Raw genomic sequence first — 23,472 nt, 5'->3', positions numbered from 1 at the left:
CATGTGCCCATTACGGGGCTTTCATTGCTGGTGCTAGCCATTTCTTCCCGAGTATTGGAAACCCTAAGATATCTGAAGTTCTGGCGTGCAAAAGAGCTGTTCAATTAGCGATTGAGCTGAATGTTGATCGAGTTCATATTGAGTTGGATTGTAAGAGTGTGATTCAGATGATCAATGAACCTAGAATGAACTATTCTGAGACTGGGCCATGGATTCAGGAGATTAAACGGATGTTGCACACGAGGAGTGAGTCTCGTGGGCTAGTCGTTCGGCAAATGTTGTTGCGCATAAATTAGCTAAGGTAGGTGTTGGTGATGAACTATGTAAGGTGTGGATGGCGGTTCCTCAAGACTTTGTGTTGGACTAGTAAGATGCCTGTGCATTGCACGGAACATCAAGATGCATTTTTTTTATAAAACACCTGTTATGATTGACCTATGCAGTAGTAACCCATGCGTAAAAACTAATGATATCTCGAGAATTTCAATGAAAAAATGATATCTCGAGAATTCATCGAAAAAATGATATCTCGAGAAAGCTGAGAGATAAAGTGAGGAGGAGTGGGGCGCGGTGATGATTGGTGGTCGGGCGAAGGCATGAGGATGGACGACACCGGTAACGACCATCATGCCAGATTGTTTCAGAGGCTTCCTTTTTAATTACTCAACAATGAAGTTGTGGCAGATAAGGATGAACGAGAGAGGTGCTGGTATCCTTTTGCAAAATTGCCTTAATTTGCTTTCTATCTGTCAGATATGATCTCCTCCCTCCGTCTCAAAATATAAGAACGTTTTTGACACTAACGTTCTTATATTTTGGGACAGATGGAGTATATTGCAAGATGGCGGACACACCATCATCACCAACTCAGTTTTTTATAAGAATATATATAAGAATAATTACCATCACTTGCGTTTTGTATGTTGTATGTAGTATCTGTCAAAACCGAGAGTATGTACGTGTAGTATGTAGTATATAATAATGATTATGTAGTATATATACAAATTTTTAGGTAGTATGTACCATTTTTTGAGTATGCTCTTTTTTACATACAAATATGTACGTATTTTACAAATATAACAAAAACTATGGGCTCATATGCAATTTTTTCATGAAACTTGCTTTGAAATATCTTAGATATAGTATATGAATATATTTAAAATAATAAAATAGTATATATATAATACCACATGCTAGTATATGAGATATGTGGGGTAACTACCACCGGGTGGTAGGATGGATTTTCCCTATAGCATGTTTAATATTAGCATGTGGGGTAACTACAAAGCAGATTTATGCTTAATCTGGGATGACATTCCGAGCTCTGATGTTTAAATAAATGCAGCAATATTTCCCATAAAAGGAAAAAATCCTAAGCGGCGGTTTGATCGCGTTCTACGGTGGACTGGATGGTTCCGGACCGGTCTGGTTTTCACCAGGCAAAGCGGGTCCAAACCACGGTCTGAACCCTGAACCCACGGGTGACGGGTTGAATCCGATAAGACCAAGGCTACTGTCTCGGCCAGACTGAGGACCTCGCGCCGCGTTCCTACGGTCCTCCACCGGCGCCGCCACCCCATCCCTGCCTCTCCGCCTCCGGCTCCCCGCCGCCGCTCAGTCGACCTCCGCGACCGCAGTTCGACCCCAATTTTGCCTGGCATCAAGCGTCGCCGCTGCCAGCCGCTAGGGTTGCGCCGCCTCCCTTCTCCCGCGCTCCAACTTCGTCGTCGGCTCCCCCCACCCCGCAGCGCCTGTTCGGCGACCAGGTAAAGCTCGCCGTCGCTTTGGTTCTACTCATGCGGTTCGCGCTTCGCAGATTTGTTGATTTTGCCCGCCGGACATGCTGCATCTTCGTATCATCATGTAGCTACTTACGGATTAGGGCATGCCGATACAGTTACGAACTCTGCAAACATTGCATGCTTTCATCCGATAGATTGGCTAGTTTTTCTATCGGAAATTACCCTCCATGGCCACACTCCCAGAAGGAGCTCCTCTCCCTTTCATTTTCCCCGTTTCAAGTTGCCATCTCCTTCATGGCTTTGCCCCATTTTTCGGCCATCTCACTACACCCCACATCAGCTATATACTCCAGGAAGAAAAAAAAAGTAGATAGAGAGGACGTCCAGGTCTGTTTGGTGACATGTGCCACCAACCTATTTGTGAGATTTGAATTGCGATACAAACGGGATAAAATCGTTTATACAGTCGAATCGTATGCTAGGGAGACCTATGTGGGGTTGGAATGACCTGAGTGCTACACGATTTGGCAGAGCTCTTATTTCATAGTAGTTGGGACACTCAAATGGTTTCGAATTTACATGTGTCAGAGCACTTACCTTGTGACACCATGTAATGTTCTTAAGATGAGAAACTGGTTGGAATGGTGAATCAGGCGAACCTGGATATGACTTTTAGTGCACTTTTTTTGGGTCATGTACTTGAACTGTTGGCTTTTATTTTATTTTTGTCCTGGTTTTGTTATGCTTTGTAGCATTAAGCATAAATCTGCCAATGCACTCAACTTTAGAAGCTACTACCGTATAGTTGGGACATAATCAAATGCGGAGTACAACATTTCCACACGGTTCAACAATGGATTGATGGAAATGACTAGGAAGGTGATAGCTGGGGCATCACACTGTCAATAAGAAAGTTACTCCAAAGTAAATGAAACAGCGCCTAATAAATTTGATAGAAGTTAATGCTAGCGCACAAATGGGCGTTTAATTTTGACATTGTGCTGTAGCACTAGCTGCCCAGCTACTCACCTCACCTCACCTCAACTCAATACGACAATCAACTCAAAATGCATTGAATACGTTGAGCAGTGCAGATCCCGAAAGTTGTTGATCCATCAAGATTCTAGCTCCACCTGTAGCTAGTTGCAGAATTTCGTGTATGGAGGAGTAGCAGAGAAGCCACCACCGTTGTGCTCCCCGTCCTGCCCTTATTCATTCTTACCTTATGCAGCCACGTCCTTGCCCTACCTCGATTCACCATTCACAGGTCAGTACCATATTCGCAAGGAGCTTCTGGAATCCTATGCTACCCCAAACATAAAATCCTCTTGTATTTGCCACTCCTTTTTTCTTTTCCACTTCTGGTATCGGCTCAAAATCGGTTCTTTCATTAAGCGGGCAACGCTCGTTAGCTCCAAAACCTCATCTCTTATGAAAAGGTTCTCATTTCTTGCGATCAATGCATGCTGCTCTTAAAATCCATGTTCTTGTAATCAATACTAGGTTAGTGTGTTGCTCATTGATTACGAGTCGAAGGACTAGTAGAGGGACTAGTCTATGAGTCGCAATGTGAATGTCGACTAGGATTCTCATGTAGACTACCAAGCCGAATTGAGCTATCGAGAGGCTAGTCGTAGACTAGTCTGGACTAGTCGTGCTCTATGAGTCGCTCGACTCAAATTTGGGAGGGGATAAGTGAGCCAGCTCGCAGCCGTGGGAAGGTAAAATTGGAGAGCTAGGTTTTCAGGCTTGCTCTAGAACGAGCCGCACCTGGGACGAGGCCGCCGCCAGCACCCACTGACCCGACGCCGCCGGCAGCGGTGGCAAGGAGCATTGCTCCGTTCTCCCTCCGCTGGTTCTGTTCCTTCCCTTGCTGGATCTACTCTGCCGTTGAAGGAGGGATGCTGCAGTGAGGGAGAATCAGAGAAGACTAGGGTCATGATGAGCAGGGAGGAGTTTTAGGGTTGTGTGCTGTTACGAGGAAAGAGAGCAGAAGTTGTGTGGCGGCTGTGGTGCATGGAGAAGTGAGTGAGGATAGTAGAATTAGGTCACAGGGGCAAATATATAGCTAGTAGATGGGCTTTTGGGCCACAAGGAAGTGCATAGGTAGTGGCCTAATCTCTCAGTCTTTCTTAATTTTCCTTGCAATAATATATGGTACATGCTAAACTGCTTGACTGCTCTGTTTCTTCTATGTCTGCCTCAAGAATAAGGCGGGGTTAGACCTTAAAAACACTGACTACTACTAGGTATTAGTAGTTGAGTACTACATTACCACGTCGACTAGTCCAGCACTAGACTGGACTAGTCACAATTGGTCTATGAGTCTCTACCCTGGAGCGACTCGTCGACTCGTAAACCTTGGTGTTCCTGAGCCTTGCAGAGCATGTGTACTGAGTTTCTCATCCCCTTGTATGTCTGTCATGGTGCATGCTTGTTATGTGTGTCAGTGATCTTTTGGCATTCATTACGACCTGCATTGTCTTGCGCATATGTGCGTTTGGGTATCATAATCTTATTTGATTTACTATCTAGTGCCAAGTTTCCTGCAGAAATTGTGTATTCTCCTGTGTTGTATACTTACTGTTCCTTCAAGTCTTTGTGGTTTTCCTTTGATTCAGAGGCTGGGAACTTTAAAGAACAGGATCCATGGAGGGTGGAGACGCAAGAAATGGTTTGACTGGGACATCACAGACAACGGGAAGTGGGGTTGAGAGCCCAGCAAAGCCACTGCCTCCTTGCTGTGTCAAGGCGAGGGCTGCAGCACCTGAATCTGAGGCGAAGTGCCATGCCACTATGGTATCGGGATGGTTCACGGAAACCCGCTCACGATGTGGTATGTCCAGCTTGGTGCTCAATTGCATCATCCTTGCTACTCGTACTTGACAACAGAAATACTATAACTTCCTATCATTCTCCAGTTATTTTGTCTAAATTTGATTGCTTCATATATGCAGGTAAAGCGAGCAAACTGCAGTATTATAATAATCCAATGTGGCCAGGTATTTCCCTCACTGGTGCCTTTTTTTTTCTATTGCTTGATGGTCATACCTGTCATTAGAATAATAATCCACAATAGGAATGTAATGTTAAGTTCTCTACATCCGTTTATGCGACAAAATGCTATTCTGGTAGACACTTGATTACTGGTTGAACAGATGCATGCCTGCATTGATGTTAAGGCATGGTATTAGTGCTGAGTCGATAAAATGGATTTTACTTTTGCTTTTCTGTTTTGGGAAAATAATTTAGCCCGGCTCAGTATTGACAAGAGAAATTCTTACTATTGATAAATATGAGTCTACAACCTCTTCACTTTTGTTTAAACAAATGGTTTTGGTTAATTTTTAGTTATGTTATCAATATACTTACTCAACACACCCCTTTTGACACGGTTATTGTGAAGTATGGTGGACAAAGTTGATCTAACATAGTATCATGTTTACCACAAGCAGGCATTGTGTTCTCTTCATTAGTTTGTTATACCAGTGGCACACTGTTGCCTTTCCATGCTGAAGTGGTGATCTGGGTTTGTGTAATTTTCCTCTTTAGTCATCATCTGATTAGAGAGCATATGCAGCCCAGTGCTACTTGTTGCCTTTTCTTTGTCAATGGTTTTCGTGTCTAATTTCAGTCCTACCAAAACAAAACTCTTATGGATCTTTGTTCTGTTTCATATATCCGGACCTCTGGAATTTTTTATTTTTTATTTGAACATTGAATCATCTGTGTTACCCTAACTGTTTCTTTTACAAATACATACCTCTTGCGCATGTCTCTGGCACTAGTTTCATTCCTGACCTCCTTAATGTGTTTATGTTTCACCGGATCATGTGTGTGTTGGTTGTTGGCGCCGCCTCCGCAGCACCGCTCTTCTTCTTCCTCTCAACTCTCTCCCTCTCATGGTTTTGTCTCACACAAGAACACACCAATGAAAAACTCAAAAGAAACACACACACACACATGCACCAGGGAGAAAGAAACATGGCTTTGTCATGAAGCATTTTCTCCATGGTATGTCACACTGGCTACATTGTTTCTGTGCCCAACCGGCTGCCTTCTTATTCATTTGCTCAACTTATATAGCAGTACAAGAGACTCATGTACGCACAAGCTGGACGCTGGCCACTAATACCATGACCTGCCCACTAACTAATTCCTAGCTACATGCATGCCCACACCCAGCACTTGCGCAACCTCCAACGGCCCCAGAATCTGGCCATGCACTCAACTACCACTACGACTTTTCTCTAGGCCACTAACTAACTCCATGACTTGGCCAGTCTTGCATGCACTAATCAACACTATTAGCTTTCCATGTAAACGTGATCATGTCTCTATGTTGGTACACAGACGCAGCTTTTAGTGTCACATCTCAACTACATGCATGCATGATCTAATGAGCACTAATAACAAGATTAGTTCCAACATTGGTTATACTCAGGAATCTTGACTTCTTGTCCTTAAGTATGTTCAATAAGATACAATTTGTTTACATGTACTATGCGCTTCAAGCACATTGAATTTTCCAATTGCTCTTTACCATCTCACTTCTCATTTTTCTCGGGCATTTACTTGTGCAATGAAACAAGCCCCACTTCTTGCTCACTCATTGTGATTTCATTTTCCCTACTCAGGAGAGACCCATTCCTTGAAAGTGGATAAGATCCTGTACCAGGGGAAGTCACCATACCAAGAAGTCTTGATTTTTGAGGTTATCTTCATCTATGAACACCCAGAGGGAAAATTGTGTTTGCCTTCTGTTGTGTAACCTGGTTGTTTTTGTATGCAGTCGTTAACCTATGGAAAAGTCCTTGTGCTTGATGGTATTGTACAATTGACTGATAAGGATGAATGTGCCTACCAGGAAATGATTACTCATCTCCCACTCTGTTCAATTCCTTCTCCTAAGAAGGTAATCGTGTGATCTATGTTCCTTCTTATACAGTGAATTATATGACTCTTTTGATCTAATGATTGAAATTGTATTGACGATATTCTGCTGCTATATAGCAGCAGATTTAACCTTTCTTATCTGCATTTCCATTGAAAATGTAGCACTCTAGTCACTTATGTTCTTAGAAACTACATTGCAGGTTTTGGTTATTGGAGGTGGAGATGGTGGTGTACTTCGAGAGATAGCCAGACATGGTTCAGTGGAGTCTATTGATATATGTGAAATTGACCAGCTAGTTATTGATGTACAAAATTCTTCTATGACCTATATGCAGAAATATAACCATGTTACTAAAATTTCTGATATGCATCTTACTGTGTAGGTTTGTAAAGATTTCTTCCCAGACTTATCTGTTGGATTTGAGGATCCTCGTGTTCGACTTCATGTTGGTGATGGTATGTTGATAATCCCACGAGGCCATAACTACAACAGTATTTGTTGATGTTGTAAATATAGGTGTAGCTTTAAGTTGATGTTGTAAATTTCATACTGGAGTTGTTTCCTTCCAGCTGTGGAGTTCCTAAGAAATTCTCCTGAAGGGACATATGATGCTATTATTGTTGATTCATCAGATCCTATAGGTCAGCTTATGCAACTGTGGCTTCTTTTTTGACAAGTTAAAAGCATGAGTATTTTATCTTTGTTCTTGCCGTTTTTACATTATCTTTTCGGCACTGTCAATTGCAGGGCCTGCTCAGGAACTTGTAGAGAAGCCATTTTTTGAGACAATTGCTAGAGCTTTGAGACCTGGCGGTGTTCTTTGTAATCAAGCTGAGAGTATGTGGTTGCATACACATCTGATTCAGGACATGCTTTCGATCTGCTGTGAGACTTTCAAGGGTTCTGTCCACTATGCCTGGGCAAGTGTCCCAACATATCCTAGGTTTTCACCCTTTTCATATACTCCATCAATTTCTTATGCACGCCTGTTTTGTGGTCTTTACTTAGGTTAATGTTTCATTTTGCAAGCTACTGCACATTCTGTTTCAACTTCTGATTTTTTTCCTTTCGAACAACTTCTGAGTTAAAAAACATACTAACTATCCACCCATATTTTTGCATCATCTGCTCAAAAGTTTCTGTACCACTGTTATGTAAAGTAATTTAATTGCAAATAGAGAAATAAAACTATGTATTGTTATAATTGTACCTGTAATTTTTCTTTGTTTTTTTTCCATCAAAGTGCTGTTAGGTCAATTTCATTGTTTTGGATCATAATAAAAGCATATGCCATCCCTGTATATATTTTGAACACAAGTTTGCTTATTTATGTTTTGATAGATTTGGCAGTTTGCTATTATATCTCATAGCAACAGCCAAGCCGCATGATGTGTTAAATTTAGCATGCACCTATTAGTATAGACTTAGCCTTTTTATTTGGTTGTAACGCAGTTCATGTATTTATATGCCATGTAGATTAGATATATTAGATGGCATGAAACAATAAAGCTTTTCATTACTGAAACCGTTACCACATAAGACATAACATATATGGGTATGGTTTGTTGTGTTTCCTTGCTTTTTCTTCTTTTTTTGTTAATGCATGCAAGCCGTGCAAATTCCTTATTGTGTTATTCTCAGTTGGGTAGATGCACATACTAGGGACTTGGAATAAGCTTGCTGCATACACATTCTTCTTTCTTTTTTGACATCTCAGCGAGAGGAGTTTAGTAGTGTGGTGGCACATAGGACTTGGTTAGTTCTAATGGTGCACAACTTTTCTGGCTTCATCCTCATGGGTGTCACTATTGTTGGCAGCTAAATTGGTTGCAGCGCTGGGCAATCAATGATAGGATGTTTCAGATTTAGCTCAACTCATGCAAGGAGCGTCTTATTGTGACAATAATATTAGTGAGAAAATATTCCCAACATTATATATACCTTTTACCTGGTTTATGTCGTGCTAGCTGGTTGATGCGAGATGTTGAAATTTTACAGTAGTGACCAATTGTAACCTATATGGACCCGTTTGGCACTGTGGTGGATCAAACATCAAACCCTAAATCTCTTAATGTTTTCTTTATTTTTTGTTGCACCAGTTATTTACTTTGAGCAGTCTTTTATTATTATTGGACAGGTATTGTTGCCATGAATACATTCTTGATTTATATTAAGCAAACAAGAAACCATCCTGATATGCTGTGTTCAGAAACACATCGAGAGACAAGAGATGGAAATATTCGACACGTTGCATATTCCACATCGGCATCAAATAAGAGATTTTGTATTGCTGTTTTGTGAAAGATAAATGCTGTTAGGGATGCTATTTTATCTTGAGAGTTCAGGGCATATTCCTCCTAGAAAGAGAAGTTGGGCCAATTTATCTAACCTTTTAGTTAAACAACTGTTATTAAGTGTTGGTGTCAGCTGCCCTTGTAAATTTGGTACAAAAAATTAAAACATAATATATCTGAATTTCATTGATTAGGCAACCCACTGCTGGCTGCCATTCCTGTTAGAATACGCATTAAGAGCTGCTGGTTGTGAGAAACAAATGTTGCTGAGTTGCAGCTTTAGATGAAGTCTTTGACGTGCTAAATGTTACTCCTTTTGAAATTTACTTGTAATGCAACATTTACTTGATTTGCAGTGGTGCAATTGGGTTTTTGCTATGTGCCAAAGAGGGTCGACCAGTCAACTTCCTGGCACCCATAAATCCAATTGAAAAAATAGAAGGCGCTATGACAGCAGGGAGGGACATCAGATTTTATAATACTGAGGTTTTTTCTGTTTAGAAAGTTACCTATCCTGCCAATTTTACAATATACTGTATTGCTTTTGTCTTGGTATATGCTGTAGTATACTCCTAATAAAATGATGCAGAATTCTAATATTCCTCGAATTTTCTGCTGCAATGATTTCATGCTCTGCAAGTCGCAAGTTACTGTATATACCTCATCTTAATTCTTTAAAAATACTCCACTCCAACTCAGACGTGAGAAATCTGGCATTACGATTCATTGCCATCCATAAGCAGTTAAGCACACTGATTTGTTATTTTGGCTGCTTTCCAGATGCATAGGGCAGCGTTTGTTCTTCCAACCTTTGCAAAGAGAGAGCTAGAAGCATATAGTTGCTCCACTATAGGGGTATGTTTCTTCAATTTGTTAAATGATATAAATCTGCCTGTGTAATGTCTTTACTTGGTGTGTTCTATAATTTGGACAACTTTTTGAAAGCACAATTTACTTTTTCCACCTGCTTTCTGAGACTACCTAGAAAACCATGAAAAGTTACAACTGTACCTCTGTGGCGCTTACCTCTCTTGTATTTCGCGTGGTTTCTTAATTTGGAGAGTTTTCTTTACTGCAACATTTACTTCATCACATCTGAGTTCTATAGGACGACTTGACTTGATGGTTGGTTGTACATTTACCCGCTAATACAATCAGAGCAAACAGTCTAAAAAATTAACTAGTCGCCACATATCCTAGCTTTATTGCTTTCAGGCCTTTGTTAACTTCTGCAAAATATAATATCTCTACCTTAGTACATTGTATATTTATTGATCCCTATTGGCAACGAATGTTCTATGAGCAAGGAGTACAGTATCTTAATATGGGTTATTAAAATGTACTGAGATATAGGAGTAGATACAAAGTCATTATTTCTATGTTTAAAACCCCCTATTCTAGTAAGATGACCATTCTCCCTGCGGTGCCCATATTTACTACTACTAGTAATCTTGAATTAGTTCTCTACCCTATCCAACCTGGTTCTTCCTATGCCAAACAAGTGAATTGTCAAAAAGCTTAACTGGAGATTGTTTGGACCATCACAGGCACAACAAGAGGAAAAATCAGCAGAACCAGCGAAGGTTGCCGTCGCGCCACACAGTGAAATTCTTACCGCTTAGACGAGGGCTCCGGGACTTGTTCAACAGTCCGTGTGCTGGACATCAAGTACTTACTGGTATAGTAGCAACATAATTTGTGTGGGATATGGCAATACGCTTTGTGCGATTGATATGATGGTATGACAAGATTTGTTGGATTGATTCCTGGGAATGGATAAACCAGAGAAAGTTGTGTGGCTACCGTATCATTTTGGGTGTATTTAGTTGGGCACTGCTAGGCGCTGGCCGTCCGGCCCGAGCCTTGCGCCGGTCGCCTCCCAGCTGTACCATGCACCCAGCCGTAAGTAGTAACCGTTGGATTCAGCCTTCGCTCGCCTCGTATGTGTTTTTCATCTCACTCGCCTCGCTTGAAACAACAAATCCCCACTCATCGCTCCCCATCCAGTTCGTTGGAATCACGGTTGCAACTTTTGATCGCCGGTTGCAGCAAATTGTGGCCGCCGTTAGTTGTAGCATCACGGTGTTCAGATGGGTCTTCTCCAGCACCGATGGCAGCTTTGTTGTAGCTTTTCAGTGCGCCCGTTCCAGCATCACCGTGTGGTTGCAGCTTGCCGCCCGGGGTGACCAAATGATGCTAGCACACGGTGACAATTGTCGAAGCATCACGCCATTGGTTCCAGCCCGTGGTCGCAGCACGCCCCGTTGCTGGAAGCGGCTCCCCTGACGTGCGGCTCCTACCGTTGTGGCGCTGTCATATGGGCCTGTTCCCCGATGGGTCCATCAGTCAGTGGTCGAACGGCACCCTGCCGAACGGCAGAGGATCCTCGTCCCCCGTTGCTGGTTCCAACATTCGCGGCTCCGTTGGTTGCAGCGCCAACCTGTGCAGTCACCGATGTCTTTGCCTGCAGTCCCTGATCTAGACAGATGAGGAAATAAGCTTCCCAAAAATGAAAATCACTGAGCGAAGATTACCCAGCAGATGTCTGACGGCAAGCCTCTAGAAAATCTGATGCCTACCCAAATTAACCGTGCAAGGTTTTGTTGCTCAATTTTTTTTTCCGAATAAAGTGGGTTCTTATTCCTTAGAAATAGCGTTACAGTCAGCTAATACAAGCTGTTTGATACTGTCTGGAACCTGGTGCAACTAACAGGCGGTGCTACCTCCAGTTCTCCCTACATTAGCTAGACTACGAGCAACACTATTTTGATTACGATCAATTAAAAGCAGAACAAACCCACGAAGCTGCAGGAGCTTCTTGATTTCCATCATCAGATGTCCATAGGCTGACCAATTAAGCGAATCGTCTGTCAAAGCAGCAATGGCCACTGAATTTGCTGATTGAATTACTATTGGAAGCTCGGAGCGTTGACTAGGGAGTAGCCAGAAAGTAGGCAAATGGCCACAATGGCACAACAGTTTGGCAACTATTCAAACACGAGCCAAATTCCTGTGCACTATCGGCCCCGTTGCCGGCGGTCATGTTAAATAGCCATGCTAGGCACTACACGGCCCGCTGGAGCGGCGCCACACGGCGACATCGTTCCGACGAAGAAGATGAGCTTTGGACAGCTGTGTTTCCGGGTGATTCTGCGTGGGACCCCATTGTCAGCCTGACGTTGTGGATGCGCCTGGATGAGCCATATCCGCCTCATATTTGAGTTGGATATGAGGGATGCCTGTCAGCCCGGGCATTTGAGGTGCCCATCTGGGTCAAAATTTCATGACCGGCCGGGCGGGCCGCCCGGGCGTTTGAGGTCGGTTTGCGGCGCCCAGCTGTAGATGCTCTTATGAGGTCTTTTCTTGTACTTCCTCCATTTTTATTTACTCCGCCTATTAGGTTTGTCTAAAGTCAAACTTTATATACTTTCAACAAGTTTGTAGAAAAATATATTAACATATACACCACCAAATCAATACCATTGGAGTCATCATTGCATATATTTTCACATCACAAAAATTTGTTACCGTAAATATTTATATTATTTTTTACAAACTTGGTCAAACTTTATAAAATTTGACTTCAGTGAAAGCTAATATCGGGAGTAAATAAAAATAGAGGTAGTAAACACAAGTAAAACGTATATGCATGCCGGTACAATAGTTGTTGGGTATTAAAATTAACAAAGGGACCACATCATGCGTATGGGTTTCGCTCGGCAGCCGCTGGCGTCGAAGAGGGGGTGAGGCTCGGTAGGAGATATCAAGTCCATGCAGTTAGGGCAACTCCAACGTCGTGATCCAAACATATGGGGACTTGATTCGCTTTTTGGTCTGTTTGGGTCGGCTGGAGGCGCGACGTCTGGCCTTGTCCATGCAAATCTGGTTGGTGCACCCAACAGGCTGACCCATTTGGCCCGCCTGGCCGAATTGTTCAATAAACATATTTTGCGCAAATAAAAGCTGAAAACAAACGCCTCTCGGGCATATTTCATGCCGACCCACGTGCCAACGGCCGGCATATATGTCAGCCTAAAATAATCATCCATCGGCCATAATTCATACTGGCATACGTGACAGCGGCCGACATACATGTCAGTCTACAAAAAATTGCCTCTCGGCCATACTTCATGCACCTTGGCCGTAGTTCATGCTAGCACACATGCTAGCATACAAAATAATCGCGTCACGGCCATAGTTCATGTATCTATCTCGAGCATCTTCTTTTGCTTCTTCTCGAACCAAATCCTCTTTCTTGAGACATCTTTCTCAAGTCGACCAACATGATCTCGACTTCCTTCGAGATTAAATTGAGTTTCAACTCGTTTGCTTTTGTCCGAGCATAGCTCTCCTCGACCTCGAGCTTTTTTCTTTTGTATGTCGAAGTAGGTCTTCATTTGCTCCTCTTTCTCTTCGCGTTTCCTCTTCTCCCTTGCTTCCTTTTGGGTCATGTACCCCTTCAAAGTTTCTTGCAAGGCGAGTATCGAAGTGTCACGCTTGTCATCCAACTTTTGGTCTCCCCCTCGGCCGCTTCTCAACTTTACTTGGCTCAACGACTGCCACCGCCCTCACCTTTTTTTTGGGTGGCATATTGCTCCTTGAACTTTGGGCACTCACAAATCATCGTCCAACAATGGGTCAACGTGAATGTCTTGTTCCCATGTTGGTCCTTGAAGGTTTCCAAAGATTGGTATGTCTACAAATGAAGATGAAAGCAACAATACGCATTCATATGCAATGGAGATGAAAGCATCAACCAACAAGATACACACATATGAACAAGGGGAAGGAATTGCATACCATGTTTTTGATGCCTAGACCACTCACGAGACGACCGGTGATGTTCTGAAGGGTTGCACAAAACTTGTTGCATTCCAATTGGATGAAGTCCCACCTTTTTTGGATTGACACCTCGCCACAGTTACTCTCAAACTTGTAAGGCTCAACCTTCATATGTTCATGAAACTATGTATGGCCCCTAAAAAAAAGTATGTATTGACCTTCGTCCAAAACGTTGTGCCATTTTTCTCTGTGCCGGTCTCAGGATCTTGTTCAATTTCGATCCAATCTTGGCAAATCAACTTGTCTTCATCCTTGGTGTATCCTCCATCCGGATGCTTTGTTGCCTCCTTTGTGCATTTACTTGTTGAGAGAGCTCATCGTGGAAAAATGGCTCATCGTAGATGTCCACACCGTCTTCTTGCCCTTGGTTGCTGTGACCATCGGTGTCTTCTTCATCGTGGCCGTCCGGGTCTTCTTGCCCTTCAGTGTACTGGCCGCGACCGTCTTGGCTTTGGGTCTTGTTGGCATTGTACGCTTGGCCACCCTCGTAGATCACGTCCTGCATGTATTCATTGTAGTAGGCCGGGTCGTCCTGCATTGGCGTCGGGGCCAGCGCATCGTCGACAGACAGCAAGGCTGGAGGTTATGCACATAATCAGACAATGTTCAGATGTTGGTTTTTTGCATGTTTTTGCTCAATCAAGTCTAAATGGAACAAGTATGCACCCGCAAAAATAAATAAATGGAACAAGTATGGAAAATGACGAAAATAGATGCACAGTCAACCAAACGCGTCAGTACTGCCTTCGCGAGACATGCGAACGAATTCGGCAAGTATTCTCAAAAACAAAAAAAAACGAATTCGGCAAGTTCGCGCGCGGCAATCCGTTATGTGAATGATAGCACGAGGTATTAGCATGGTCTCTCTCTCTCTCTCTCTCTCTCTCTCTCTCTCTCTCTCTCTCTCTCTCCGAGGACGGATTGGAGTCAGATAACCAACCGCATCGCGTGTAGCACGGCTCCACCAGATGCCCCTTACAAATTGCCGCCCTCGCTCTGCTCGTCCCACGAACTCAGTGCCCTAATCGCTAGCTAGACATTGACCACGAGCGCTCCAGGGCGGGCGCATCTGCGGCTCTCCGGCCCGGTTCCGTCCGTCCACGAGATGGGTATGGCCGTGCTCGGCGAGGCCCAGCGGCAGCGGCGCCGGAGCGTCTACGAGTTCCTGGACGCCACCAGGCCCGCGCGCGGCCAGGCGCTGCGGTGGTGCGAGACGGCGCGGGAGATGCGCAGGGTGGACGGCGACATGAAGGAGGCGCGCCTGCTGCTCCGCGGCGCCCTCTGCTGCGTCAAGGACTACGCATCCGTCTACAGGACGTGGATCGCCATGGAGAAGGAGGGCGGCGGCGTCGGCGTCGCCCGGTGGCTCTTCGAGGAGTGGGGCGCCGTCTGCTCCAAGGACGGCAGCCTCCGCAGCGAGGAGGACGGCGCCACCGCCGACGCGTACGGCGACTACTGGTGCGCCTACCTCGCGTTCGAGCTCGGCCACGGGGACGCCCGGCGCGCGCGCGCCGTCGCGGCACGGGCCGTCAGGGCCTGCCCGCGCGACGCCTCGTTGCGCGACACGGTGGAGCTCCGCCTCCGGGAGGACGAGCAGGAGCGGCAGAGGCGGCGACGTCGCCCGGGGCTGCTCCGCGGCGCCAGGAAGTGGCTGGTGGACGATCTGCGCGCGTGCTTCAGCTCCATGGGCGAGCAGCGGAGTACCAGCGGCTGCTTACCGCTCTTCTCCCGGCCGCCGCGGGGGTACCGGCGGCTCGTCACCGACGGCGACGAGTCACCGTGATCGATTGCTGCTTAGGGGCTGAGTAGACCAGATTAGATCGTAGTACAATGTAAATGGTTCCACACATTAAATTACTGGCGATGGTTTGATCCCAGGAATTAATTAACAATGCTCAAGTCAATCTCGTGTATCAAGAGATTCAATCCAGAGTTTTAAACTCGATGTAAGTACAGCAACCAGCGCACGTGGCGCCGTCCAATTGTCCAACTGCTTGCTTGCTGAGTCAGACTGAGGTGCGATGGCTGTTTGTTGGGCTGTGCTTTGTTTTGACCAACTGAGATGTGATATGTAAATCCTATACCTCTGTGGGGCTTTTTTTAACTGATGCTCATCCCATTTTTCGCAATGAGCAATCATTTCTCTCGGAAGAAAGAAGTAATAATGGCTAAAGCAATCAGAACAGGTTAGATTGAAGCATCTACCCCCTCCGGTCCTTTTTTGTTTGTCCGAAGTCAAAATATCTCTACTTTAACCAAATTTACAGAAAAATGTATCAATATTTACAATGTCAAATCAATATTGATTCATTAAGAAATATAGTTTCATGGATAATATATTTGATAATGTAGATGTTAATATTTTTTAATATATATTTAGTCAAACTTTGCAAAGTTTGACTCGACATAAATCTAATACGCGAAGTAAGAAGGACCGGAAGGAGTACAATCAAAAAGCTGGCCCCTTACATCTGTGGACAGCGCATGTTCACTACTACTCATTTCTCGGCGTCTCGCAACCCGCTCTCCTCATATCCAAAACGCCAAATCCATACAACCCATGCAACATGATCAACACTACGCAACATAGAATACATAAGACCGGGGATAGCAAGTTTATACAGGGAGTGTCATTTTGGTTCATGGGCTCTGAGAGCCGGACTGAACATTTTTTTTTATTAATGTTGAGTAACGTGATTGTATTAGGAAATATAGGTTAAACTAGGAAATATTCCGACTTGCCTTATACTCCAAGTAGATCATGTACTCCTATTTATATGACCACGAGGCTCAAGCAATACAACAACTATTTCACCAAATCACACTCTCCCTTCTAACATGGTATCAGTTTCGGGGTTCCAAACCCTAGCAGCCGCCGCTTCCGCACCCGCGCGCCGCCCCCGGGGCGGTCGGCCTCCATGACCGCCGCTGGGGGCCGCGCCGCCCGTACCTAGGGTTCGTCCGCCGGTCGTGTTGACCGGCTGCCATAGAGAGTCTTTTTCCCGAGCCCTTGCTCCGGATTTTTTCGCTCTCTCGCCAGTCGTTTTGATCGGCGTTTTTTTTTTGGTTTTCCGATCTATGCTTGATCGGTTTGTGTCGTCCGCCGCGCCGTCGACACCGAGCGCCTCTACTTCGACTCCGGCGCGACCAGCCGGCCTCTCCTCCGACCCGGCAGCCACGGGCGCCGAGGTGGCCCGTCAGGGCCAGCCGTCGTCCGCGCATCGGTCCGCCCATCGCCCTGCGCCGGCCGGCACCGCCCTGCTCTGACCGGGACACCTGCATCGCCCCGACCCGGCGGCCACGCGCCATGCAACGGCCAATCATAGCCATCGCTCACGCGCCGGCCCGCCCATCGATCCACATCACCTGTCTCCGCCGCGTCTGCATGGCGACCCGGCGGTCTACCTCGCCGGCCTCGTCCTCGGCTGCGTCAGGACGGCTGCGTCAGGCTTGTTGGCTGCCTCAACTCGGGCGTCGCTGCTCCGTTGGTCGCTCGGGCACCCTGCCCGGGCGCCAGTGTTGCTTTGGCAGCCCGGGTGCCGGTGCTGACAAGCTCGTTCGCACGACGTCTCACGCCGTCCGTCGTCGCCGACTTCATCTCGGACTCCGCCGCCACCACGCCTCCACCGAGCGGCGTCCCCGACCTCGCGCGTGATCGGCTTGATCACCCGCTCGCCGCGGCGATCCGCCTCATCTACGCCGCGTGACCGACCTGGCCCGTTACGCGCGCCTCCGCAGGTCCCGTGAAGATCGTCCCCGAGTTCAGCGCGGCTCTCCATCGATCGAGCATTGGGTTGCCGCTGCGTCGCCCCGTCGGACCGCAGCGCCGCCCCCCGTGGTTCTCCTCGCGGCTGCATCGACCCGTGAGTCGCCACTGCGTCACCCCTTCGGGCCGTAGTGTCGCGATACACAGTCCCTGCCGCCGCCCCGAGGCCGTCCCCGCAGCTGCACCGACTCGCGAACCGCCGTTGCATCGCCCCTTCGGGCCGCACGTTGCGGCCTGCGGTCCCCGCCGCCGCCCCGAGGTCTTCCCGCCGTTGCCCCGCCCCTCGTGCCACCGTTGCGTCGCCTCTTCGGGCCGTAGCGCCGCGGCCCGCGATCCACTTCGTCGTCACCGCGTGTCGACCTCCCGTGGTATACGCCATGCCGTCTCCCTTAGCGCGGGAACGCCACTGTCCGCGTCGGTCTTCGTCGCGCTGTCAGGGTTCTTCGCCTACTTCGAGCACCGCCGCCGCACTCCTAACCTAGCCGCCGCCGCCGCCGTCAGGCCGCCGCCACCGCTCTTCTTTGACCGCTGCCGCCGCGCCGCCCGTCCACCCCCTTCGGTCTTAGTCCAAGCACCAGCCCGTCGCCAGCGTCGCCGTCATCTACCCCGACCATTTCGTCTACTCCGACAACCGTTGGTGACATCGGCCCCGCGCCGATGGGTGCCGCAATCGTCGTCGAGTTCTTCTCTGCTGGCCCCTCCGACTTCTCCAACATGGCGTGCAGCTCGTGCAGGTACCTCGTCTACGCATGCCTGGTGCTGGCAACACCGATGCGTGCCTTCATCCACGACGTGTCCCCGGGCCTGGCAAGCCTGGTCGGCGCTTCGTCAACTTCGTCTTCATCCGTCTACGCATGCCCGGTGCTGATAACACCGATGTGTGCCTTCGTCCATGATGTGTCCCCGGGCTTGGAAAACCCGCCGCGACGCGTCGTCAACACCATCATCCTTCCGGCGCACCACTACCTCGTCACCACTGCGCCCATGACTAACTCGACGCCTCCTTGCGCCCGCGGCTCCACGGCGACTTCCTCGACACCGGGCCTGGCAAGCCTGGTCGGCGCGCCCCAACTCGACATCGACCACGGCATTCTTCGCACGGCTACCTCGACCACGGCTCCACCACCCATGCTCTTGGCTACATCGACAAACGACACAAAGGGCTACCGCCTGCTTGAGCAACCTCGTTGGTTTCCACTCTAGCCATGACTCCATGATGCGTCGACCGTTACGACTGTGGGGGGGTGTCCGTCGGCTTGCCTTCAGATTCTTCTCCTATCTCACCGTCTGCGTCGCTACCGTTGTGACTGCGGGGGGATGTTGAGTAACGTGATTGTATTAGGAAACATAGGTTAGACTAGGAAATATTCTGGCTTGCCTTGTACTCCAAGTAGATCATGTACTCCTATTTATATGCCCACGAGGCTCAAGCAATACAACAACTATTCCACCAAATCCCACCCTACCTTCTAACAGTTAAAATGCTAAATAAAATTTTAAAATTTTATTTTTTGTGTGGAGAAAGATGCCTGAGTGCATGATATCCGTGTCAAATTTCAGAGCATTTGGATGTCTGAGTAGCTCTCAGCAAAAAAGACAAAGTTGAGGTATGTGAATTTTTTTACTATTTGTGCACCGTTTGGACTCGATTTATTTTTCTGAGAGCTACTCAGATGTGTAAATTCTTTGAAATTTGGCACGCACCTCACACATTGAAAACATCTTTCATGCAAAAAAAAACAGATTTTTGAATTTTGCTAGTATTGTTTATTGAATTTACGGTTCATCGGGTGCAGATGAGCTCGGGCCCATAATTGCATATTTGGTTTATACAAGCATACACAAAATGTGGCAAGTTCACCACCTGCACAGGTAATGCCTAAGGGTAGCTAGAATGCTAGATAGATAAATGCCGAGGGAGGGCGACAGTTCACCATCTCCTCATCAGGCGCTTCCTCTCGAGCTCACCGGAATGGCGGTAGTAGTCTTTGGCATAGGCCTCGGCGGCCAGAGGGGAGTCTTTGTCGTCGATGGTGGTGCCGTCGTCGTCGGAGGAGGAGGGGAAGGAGGAGGAGGAGGAGGAGGAGTGGATCTCAGCCACACATCAGGCAGCATGGGCCTGCTCCTTGGTGAGGCGGTCGGCTTTCGCCGCGACAGTCACTTTTTCCTTGGCGGGCTGCTCGGGCTCCTACATGCCAAGCCGGATTGTCTTGTCATTTTTGTGGCGGCGGTAGTGGATGTTCGTCTCCGTCAATGTCAATGCCTGATAGATGGCGTCGCGGAGGAGGCTATCCTCCGGCTCATCAGGCGCATATTTGCTAGACACACAGCCGGAGGACCGAACATGCCTCCTCCCCTGTGCATGGACCGTTGCCTCGCACGGAGTGTGGCCCTCTCCTTCGATTCTCGGCGTCCGTCTCGTGTGCTCAGTTGTGCAGGCACGAGTACCTAGCGCTTGCCGAGAGGAGCAGGGGCTGGAGGGGGAGTAGACAGCCGTAGAGGCCGACGGGCCTGGATAGACACGAACTGCGATGAGCCGAGGCGGTCGGGCGCGAAGCTTTGCCTGATTGGAAGAGAGTACAATTATTTCCTCGGGGTGGTTGCCTAGCATATAGTTTTCTCAAATGCTTGCTTACTCGACACTCTATTTCATCGTGTGAGTTAGAGATGAGGAGTGAGAGTTGATGAGGAGACTAAAAGTCCACTGATTGATTGGAGTGAATATGAGTTTAAGAGCATCTCCAACGGCTGCGCGAAACGACGCGCGCGCGGTAAACGCAGCTTTTAGCGCGCGCGGAACGTTCTGCCGCGCTCCAGCGGTGGCGGGAAAATCACGCGCGCGGGAACCGTTTGCGCGCGCGCGCGAAAAGGCGCCAGCTCACGCGTCATTTTTTGCGCACCGCTTTCGGCGTGCCTATAAAGTGCGGCGCGCGTCACGCGCCTCTCCACGCCTCCTCTTCTCATCTCCCTCTCTGCCACGCGCCGCTCCAGCGCCCTGCCACCGACGCGCCTCCACCGCCCCAGCGCCCCGCCACCGCCGCGCCGCCATGCCACCGCGCCGCCGAGGAGCGTCCGGCTACCGCGGCGTCCGCCTGCGCCCCAACGGCGGCTACTACGCGGAGATACGCTCCGGCGATCTCCGGCTCGACCTCGGCACGTACGGGACCGCGCGCGAGGCCGCCCGCGCGTACGACGCGGCGGCGTGGGGCCTAGGCTGGCCGCGCGGCCAGATGAACTTCCAAGATGTGTACACGCTCCAGCAGGCGCTCGACGTCGCCCCGCCGCCTCGTCTGAACACGGCACAAGACCGTGCGGAGCACGCCGAGCGGCAGCGCCGCCTCCTCGTCGCCCAGGAGGACGAGCCGGTCATGGCGGAGTGGCGCCGGCGCCACCCGGAGGACGTCGCCTACGAGCAAGTCTACTGGGCAAGGCGTCGCGAGGAGGACACGCGAAGGCGCCGCGAGGCGCGGTTGGACAGGTGTCGGCGGAAGGCGTTGGCGAACGCGCAGTCCGATCTCATTGCAGCAGGTGGGAGGTCGTTCTTCACGGAGAACGATGATCGTTGGTTGGACATATGGCTAGATACCTCGGACGACACCGCCGAGGATGATAATGGTGATGATGATAGCGACTTAGAGTAGTTTTTTATGCTATCTATTTAGTTTTTTATCGTTTGTAGTTTTTATTTTATGCAATCTATGTTTCAGATGTAAAATACCTTTGTATCGTTAAAAAATCTATGCAATTTATTTAGTTTCTATGCTTCCAATGCCTACATCCTAGTTTGTAGAATGAGCGCGCGCACTGCAATTTTTACGCGGCTGCTGGAGCGGCGTGCGCGCGCTGCATTTTAGCGCGGCTGCTGGAGCTGGCGCTGCGCGCCGCGCCAAACCAGGCGATGGGCGCGCGCTAAAGCCATTTTTTGCGCGCGGCGCGTTCGGTGACTGTTGGAGATGCTTTAAGTAGGAAGAGTACTGAGAGTTGACAAATTTCTGCCCATGGAAAATCCTAGACTAATTCCCATCACGTGCCAAACAAGGGGACATGTGTAAAAATACAATTTTCACGTGTAATCTCTCCACTAACACTCTCGTACAAATTCCCACTTCTTTGGCTGAAAAGTTACCAAACATGAGTAAAAATACGGAGCTTTTCTTTATGTGAGGATTAAAACATTGTAAATAAAACTTGACTATGTGCAACACTCAGTGTTGAGAGCGGCGTTTCACCCATTCGCATAAAATCTCTGCATGTTGACGTGTATCACATCGCCAGACACTTTCTCACCAACACATGAATTAGCTAATTTTTTAGAATAGAGGCTTGAGGCGGTTCGATTTTGAATTAACAAAACCATCAACCGGCTACGAATACATTGGTCAACAACTTACCATGAATGGAAAGAACCTGAGGTCATTAAACCCCAAGCAACAAATACAAGGTGCAAGCAAAAAATCGCATACACTAAAGACATCACAAGCAACTACTAAGATATATCAGAAAAAAAAACTTGAGCTTGATTCGTCGAGGTTGTTGTCCACCGACGCAATCATCACCAATGAAGCAACAAAGAACATGGGGAGGGGACACATTCGTAAAAGGAGTAAGCCCCTGTCCACTCCCGAAAGAAAAACAATATGTACACAATGCCATTCGTCTCCACTATGTAAAAGGGACATGCCTTTTGGTTTCGGATCGTAGGATGTTGCACAATCTACATGCGAAGTGATTCACCCTAGAACCCCAATGAGCACTTGACAACAAGGTTACTAGGACCCCAGGGAGCTCTAATGTTGTGATCCCACAAACTGAGCAGCTCCACACGAGGTACGTCGTCATCTATGACATTGCCACATAGAAGATGCATATTGTAGGAAGGAAATGAAGGAAATATGCCCTAGAGGCAATAATAAAGTTATTACTTATTTCCTTACATCATGATAAATGTTTATTATTCATACTAGAATTGTATTAACCGGAAACATGATACATGTGTGAATACATAGACAAACTGAGTGTCACTAGTATGCCTCTACTTGACTAGCTAGTTTATCAAAGATGGTTATGTTTCCTAGCCATGAACAAAAGAGTTGTCATTTGATTAACGGGATCACATCATTAAGAGAATGGTGTGATTGACTTGACCCATTCCATTAGCTTAGCACTTGATCGTTTAGTATGTTGCTACTGCTTTCTTCATGACTTATACATGTTCCTGTGACTATGATATTATGCAACTCCCGTTTACCGGAGGAACACTTTGTGTGCCATCAAACGTCACAACGTAACTGGATGATTATAAAGGTGCTCTACAGGTGTCTCCGAAGGTATTTGTTGGGTTGACGTATTTCGAGATTAGGATTTGTCACTCCGATTGTCGGAGAGGTATCTCTGGGCCCTCTCGGTAATACACATCACTATAAGCCTTGCAAGCAATGTGACTAATGCGTTAGTTGCGAGATGATGTATTACATAACGAGTAAAGAGACTTGCCGGTAACGAGATTGAACTAGGTATTGAGATACCGATGATCGAATCTTGGGCAAGTAACATACCGATGACAAAGGGAACAACGTATGTTGTTATGCGGTTTGACCGATAAAGATCTTCGTAGAATATGTGGGAGCCAATATGAGCATCCAGATTCCGCTGTTGGTTATTGACCGGAAACGTGTTTCGGTCATGTCTACATTGTTCTCGAACCCATAGGGTCCGCACGCTTAAAGTTAGATGACAGTTATATTATGAGTTTATATGTTTTGATGTATTGAAGGTAGTTCGGAGTCCCGGATGTGATCACGGACATAACGAGGAGTCTCGAAACGGTCGAGACATGAAGATTGGTATATTGGACGACTATATTCGGACACCGGAATAAGTTTCGGGGGTTATCGGATATATACCGGAGTACCGGGGGGTTACCGGACCCCC

At 47.4% G+C, this 23,472-nt stretch overlaps 1 protein-coding gene across 2 annotated transcripts; it reads left to right on the top strand.

Annotated features, from left to right (window-relative positions):
• The first annotated feature begins 1,519 nt into the window (after positions 1-1,519).
• LOC119308720 (spermine synthase-like) lies at positions 1,520-10,740 on the top strand. 2 transcript variants are annotated; one of them, XM_037584857.1, is made up of 12 exons: positions 1,520-1,766; positions 4,339-4,578; positions 4,700-4,744; positions 6,380-6,456; positions 6,535-6,657; positions 6,839-6,943; positions 7,022-7,094; positions 7,209-7,280; positions 7,387-7,582; positions 9,290-9,419; positions 9,714-9,788; positions 10,481-10,740. In XM_037584857.1, the coding sequence occupies exons 2-12, from the start codon at positions 4,392-4,394 to the stop codon at positions 10,553-10,555; spliced, it is 1,158 nt and encodes a 385-aa protein (XP_037440754.1). In that variant the 5' UTR covers positions 1,520-1,766; positions 4,339-4,391; the 3' UTR covers positions 10,556-10,740. The 2 variants fall into 2 exon arrangements, with proteins under 2 accessions (XP_037440754.1, XP_037440753.1); XM_037584856.1 differs by having other exon boundaries at positions 1,521-1,766; positions 4,364-4,578.
• The last annotated feature ends 12,732 nt before the right edge of the window (positions 10,741-23,472 follow it).

This window comes from Triticum dicoccoides, chromosome 5B, assembly GCF_002162155.2.
Source record: "Triticum dicoccoides isolate Atlit2015 ecotype Zavitan chromosome 5B, WEW_v2.0, whole genome shotgun sequence".
Lineage (NCBI taxonomy): Eukaryota > Viridiplantae > Streptophyta > Magnoliopsida > Poales > Poaceae > Triticum > Triticum dicoccoides.
This window is presented reverse-complemented; position numbering and strand designations above follow the sequence as displayed.